A 6380-nucleotide genomic window follows, 5' to 3' on the forward strand; every position below is an offset into this window, starting at 1 on the left:
GTCAGTAGTGGATAAACAATATCCTTTAAAAACAGGTGTATGTTAAGTGTCGCTGCTTTAACCCTGCTTGTACGTGCACACGTATGTAAGCTGTTTCTTCCTTGTGTATGTTTGTGTTCTTAGCCAGGTTTAATTAATGTTTATGCATTAATCGTTATGAGCTTGTCCTTATGAGGTTAATGCATTTTCTGCTTGTCTATGTTAATTTGCATATGTTGTTTTTTGCAAACCCTTGTTTCAAACTCCTGCACACTTCTCCACTTAAGCTGTCAGTTTTCTTTCCCCAATTTGCTAACCCACATTTTAAGTTCCCACCTTATTAACAACATTCCTGGTCCTCAGCCAGAAGTTAGGGCCCACTTGTCAGGTTTATCGAGACATGGCGCTGTGAACAATTCAACCAGAAACTTGCCTTAACATATCCAGTCATATCCTGTAGGTTTTTCCTTCCTTGATTTAACTCTTTACTAACTTTAAACCCCCACAAGTAAAAATTTCATATATTCTTGACTGCAAACACAAAAACTGCTTGATGTTGTTACTAATTATTTTCCTCCACAACACTCCAAATCATATTTTCTCTACACTATATGCCAGAACAGCTATCTTATTTATTTCTCTATTTCTATACCGATATTCCTAACTTTTAGACCAATTTAAAAGCATCTTTCAGCCCAGGCCGCGCCTTGCTGGTCAATCCCCGCGTCGGGAACGCCCTCACCGGCCGCGTCAGATTTCTAAACACTAATTAATTTATAACTACTTCCCCGCCAGGAAAACACGGAGCTCCACCAGCCACGTGACATATCCCAGATCACGCTTTTGGCTTTACTTAAAGCTCACAGTGTGCCCAACGTTAGATAGGATGCAGCCAGGTCTGACCTTATCAATCAATCTGGCGCAGTAAAAAAAGTGATCTCCGTCGACCACTTTGGTTCTTCGGGGTGCTCGACCTCCCCCGGCAACCAACCGAGCAAATAGCCTAACCATGCGTCCACGATCAGGAGTCACCGCCACAGCGCTGAGCCACTGCGCCCTTAGGGGACCGCGTCCCCAGTCCTAAACAAGTTTACTCAATATATTATAAGCGTTACTGCGAGGTCTCCGCCTCCAGTTTAATTATCTGACGCCCGAAACCACGTTTCTACTAATCGATTAAACAAAATGCCCTACACTACTGGGTGACTGGCTGGCATCCAGTCAACCCACTTCTTCTTAAAACTCTTTAAACCGTATTGTCTTAAACACATCTAACCTCTTAACTCAAAATTCGCTTCCCACAATAAACAGCCATAACTTTTATCAGTAAAATATTCCCCAAACATTTAACACTAATTACCCCAAAATCACCACGGACAGAACAGAAACCCCACTGAGTGAACCTTTAATTTAGCTTAATTTCCAATTCGGCACCTTTGGAGATCCATCAACAGGCGGTGCTTACCTCTCATATTTCGGGGCCCATCACTCAGTGTAGCTCCTGGCCGTCCGTCTGACACCACTAGACCGTCAGCCAGGCTCCATTAGTCTCCCCCCAAACCGGGTTTCGGCACCAAAAATGTCATGATTCGAGTTTTGAGGAGAAGACAAACGACTGCATGGTCTCAGTAGATGTCAGAATAGTGATTTTTATTATACATATGTACATATGGGGAAGATGAGCATCACAAGCCTTTTAGAGCCGATCTCCCCCGAACAATCACTTCCCAAGGCTTTTATCGCAATGATGACGTCAAGTCACATGTTAAGTATCAGTCAGTTCTCAGAACTCAGGAAGTTCCCTCCAAAAGTTCACCTTATATGGCCTCCAGATGTTTCCACTCAGCCCAGCACTCAGAGACAACAGTGTGTGTGTGGTGTGTATCTCTATTCGTGTCTATTGTGTGTGTATGTCAAACAGAGAGCATGTCCTGAGCCGACCCCACAGTTCTCCATAAGTGTGTGCGTGTCCTACATGACTATGTAAGTGCGTGTAGTGTGGACTTAAATGTGTGTACTCTGTGTAATTGTGGGTTTAGGCCAAAGAAAGTTTAGTGTCCTTATCTGACTTACTGGGTCCGCCTGGAGCTACAGCTATTGCTGGTAGAGAATTACCTTGTAGCCGATTTACTAAGAATGATATGATGAATGATACAATGATATATTGCTGATAAACTGATGCAGACTAATGAAGAAATAATGAAATAATAAAAGTGCATGTAAATGATATCAGTGAGATTAAAATAACATACTTTATCCTATCAACTCCTTTGAAACAATGTAAGACATTCAACATAATACAGGTCAATCCAACAGATCTAATGATTTTCACACTCTTTAAAGTCAGAGGTCTAAGGCAAACTAAAACTACATACCATATCATAATGCAACTACTTTGATCTCACATATAAGGTAACATATGATAACAAAATAATCTCACAAAGACAAGAGGCAATGCTTTCCCCAGTAGAAAACACAATTTGCGTTGCAATCTCTGCATAAAGGTTCTCTTTCGTGGGACTGATTTCTGATCTAGTATTTTGTAGATCATCACAATTCCCATCAATAGGGTTTTCATTTAACTCAGCAAGGAAAGGCTTAAGTGTGGATGAAACTGGGGCTGTCAGCAACCTTGATCTGCCTCTACCAAATGAATTCAGAGGGGTAAAACCAACTGCCCCCCTTCCCCTGCCAAAACTGGGAAAATCTGCCATGGCTCAGCAATGTGCCCCTCCCTTTTTTTTTCTTGCTCTCCAAAAAAACAGAAAGCACAGAGCCCCACCTCGGTGTCTCTAAAGAACGCAGAAAATGGCGGGACTAAGAAAAGCCAGTCTCCCGCGACTTTTCCACCTTCCAGGAAGTAGACGGCCCCGTTGCGGTCGCAGGATTGCAGGACCTTGGGTCACGGCACCAGTGTAACCGGTTTCTGCTTCATCCCGCTGCAACAGTTCAGCCCAAACAGACTCCTCGACTCTGCGTTGTGTTGTGCTTTTTAAAAAGACAAGGAGTCTCTTATCGATCGTTGCCACTTTATTTCCTGAATGGAAACAACGGTGTTGTATCAGTGCAAATCGCCACACACCACTCCGCACAGCACACTCTCGTATGGCTACGGCAGAATGGCTGATTACTGCAGCAATATTAAAATTTTTAATATACAAAAAAATAACAGCAACAACAAATGATGTACCTGAATGGAAACAACGGTGTTGTATCAGTGCACAGGCTCGCCACACACCACTCCGCACAGCACACTGCGGCAGAACATCCCATTAGCATTCCGCTTTAGCATACAGTTTCACACATTAATAAACAAATGAAAAGTACATAAAACTGATGTTAGACATGTGTCCACTAAGCACTTATTACACTCGGTGCCCATCAGCTAATCAAACATGTTTTATGTGTCTGCACTACTTAGCTATATCGTGTGCGGAACAATACAACTCACCTCTCGTATGGCTACAGCAGACTGGCAGCGATTACTGCAGCCAGCCTCACCTAACCAGCCACACCGAGAGGGGGGGCGCTGTTTTCCCATTACACTGACATTTGTGGCAAGTGGAATAATACCACATAAACACTGTTACACAACATCAAAGGTATGTGCCTTTTTTCACGTCATGCTGTGCGCCGCGTTATTGTTTACATGAGAAGAATTGCAGTATGGCAGATAGAGACAAAATACTGTTAATCTGACTATCTGCAGGTTTACTCGCAGTTACTGTCCCTCCATTTACAAAGACAGAGGCGTCACGGTGTGATTATTTTACATGTAGTTGTTTTTTCCTGTGTGATAATATTCAACATTGCTATCAATACATTTTTCAAAAAATGCCTCTCTGTGAAAAATGGGTTTAAAAACGTAAACAGGATAATAGCCCAGCGCGCTCGGACGAAGGGAAAACCAATTCTGCAGGAGACCTACCTCGGCACTTGTGCAGGTGAAACCAAAGGGAAGATATGCTTCACCATATTTTCTAGTCTTTGGCTTAGAATGAAGTTGGTTTCGAAACATATTCAGCGATGCTTCATATCCTGCTTTGAGTTTGTGTGGGCGCCCCGTGCTAGCAGTGTCCAATAATACACTGAAATCTCATTTGTGTCATGAAGAAAGTCTTTAATCAAACAGAATTCAAAGATCAGAAACATTTCATATATGGAGTTAAACATGAATCATTGTTTCAACAACATATTTATTGTTGTCATAAACAGACAAGAAGACAACAACAAACTGCTCCTCCCATTCAACACATGTCAGTCCATATCCCAGCAAACTAAATCATCTCCATTTACACATCAAATAGAAACATGAATCACTTGTAATGATTAGAAACTTGATAGAATTTCAAATCTAGTTTGGGGAGTCATTCAGTGAGAAACAGTGAAATGATTTTCCATGTGAAAAGGTGGACAGCAGAAACAGAAAGAAACAGTGAAACTAAAAGAGAAACAAAGAGCTTTGGAACAACGAGGCAGCAGGAGGACAGCTGCAGTTTAACAGCTTCAACTCACTGACAGGAAACAACATTAGAAACATCATCATCCTCAACTCATCTGCTGCACTGACACCTTCAACGGCAACACCTTCACTTCATCAACTGTTTCAATGTATGGAAACATCCTGTGAGTGAAAGTGTGTGTGAAGGTGTGTATGTGTGTGTTAGTATCAGGATCAGAGAACGACAGCTTTCCTCTGTTCCAGTCCAGATTCACTCTGATCCTCTGGAGCTTCTTCTGGACTGAGAGAGCAGTGAGAAGACCTGGTGGTGAACATGCTGAATATTTACCTTCATCAAACCCTATTACCCATAATCCAGACCATATGCTTCCCTTCCTCTGCACAGACTCTGCTAAGACACCCAGTACCCACACTGTACTGTCTCCAACCTCAACATCCCAGCTGTGAGTCCCTGAGTTAAAGCCCTCAGAGCCCAGGACAGAGATGTATAACTCAAACCGCTCTGGATTATCAGGAAGCTGCTGTTCATCTCCTCCTCTCACACTGGTCAGATCTTCAGACAGGATGAGGTCTGTATCAGCAGTGTTTGGGTCCAGGATGAGAGGAGTGTAGGAGACCATGTCCTTCATGTTGTTCCAGATGTTGAAGGTCAGGTTGCCCAGGTGTTTGGCCTGGTCTATCAGAGCTCCTGAGGGCAGCTGTGGATCATCCAGCAGGGGGCAGCGCTGGACTCTTTCCACTGCAGCCTTGTAGTTGTGCAGGAATGAGACGTCTTCAGCTCTCAGCTCCTCCTCTGTGGCTCTGACTGTGTCTGAAAGAGCTGCTATCTCTCTGCTCAGAGCCTCCATCTTCTCCTTCATCATCCCACTCTTCTGCTCCTCTTCCTCCCTCAGTGCAGCCAGCCTGGCCTCCTCTTCCTCTGCTAGAAACTGGTGAAACTTCTTAAACTGCTCCTTAATCTGCCTCTCTGTGTGTCGGGCCTGGACCTTAATGTGTTCTGCTGTTTGATCAAACTTCACTTGAACTTCTTCACAAACCTTTAACTTCTCCTTTAAGGGCTCCAGAGTTTCCTGAAGTTCCTTCTTGTGTTGTTGTGCAGCTTCATCAATGGGTCTGCATCTGTGGTTGGTGTGTTTTTCTGAGTCTCTGCAGACGACACACACTGGCTGCTGATGGTACAGACAGAAGAGTTTGAGTTTCTCAGAGTGCAGACTGCAGAGAGCCTCTGAAGCTCTCTGATCTCTCTCCTGTAAGAACGACTCACACAGGTTCCTTAAAGCCAGATTTAAAGGTGGATTCTCTTTTGAAGATCTTCTCTTACAAACTGGACACTCGTGTGTTGGTCTCTCTATCCACCATCTATTCAGACAGACTTTACAGAAGCTGTGGCTACATGACAGAATAACAGGATCTCTGAAGACCTGCTGACAGACCTGACAGCAGAGATCCTCCTCTGATCTGGAAGCCATTGAGTCTGTGAGTGAAGCTGAAAACAGCAGACAGGAAGTACAGTCAGTCCTGGCTCCCCTCCCTCCTCTACCACCTTCACTGAAACTTCCTTTGAGTCGTGTTTTTGCTCAAACTCACATTCAGTGTGTGGAGCGTCAGCAGCTTGAAGCAGCAGTGTTGGAGTTTTCCACTTTTCTCTCCTGTAGCTGGACTCACTCAGAGGAAGCTGCTAGTTTGGTCTGAGCTCAGTCTGATCGTCTGTGCGTCTCTCTTTACTGAAGAAGATGATCTACCTGTTTCCTGGTTTGTCACATTTGAGTGACGTGAGGGGAGGAGAAAAATGTTGCTGTTTGACTTTTAACTAAGGTGTGTTTCAATCCTGCTTGCAGCTCAAAAGCTGTAAAACAGGTTTTGTGTCTTTTCACCTCCACAGGTCACAACATGAAACCTGTTGTGAAGTTTATAAAATAAAGTGTCACTCGGTGGTGCA

The 6380-nt window shown here is 43.7% G+C and overlaps 1 protein-coding gene across 1 annotated transcript; it reads right to left on the reverse strand.

Annotated features, from left to right (window-relative positions):
- Positions 1-4502: 4502 nt before the first annotated feature.
- Positions 4503-6051, reverse strand: LOC113019682 (nuclear factor 7, ovary-like). The gene is made up of 2 exons (XM_026163480.1): positions 6029-6051; positions 4503-5927 (listed from the first exon to the last, which is right to left on the reverse strand). Exon 2 carries the CDS (start codon positions 5908-5910, stop codon positions 4528-4530), a length of 1383 nt encoding a protein of 460 aa, XP_026019265.1. The 5' UTR covers positions 5911-5927; positions 6029-6051; the 3' UTR covers positions 4503-4527.
- Between the last annotated feature and the right edge of the window lie 329 nt (positions 6052-6380).

Source organism: Astatotilapia calliptera, chromosome 3, assembly GCF_900246225.1.
Source record: "Astatotilapia calliptera chromosome 3, fAstCal1.2, whole genome shotgun sequence".
Classification (NCBI taxonomy): Eukaryota; Metazoa; Chordata; class Actinopteri; order Cichliformes; family Cichlidae; genus Astatotilapia; species Astatotilapia calliptera.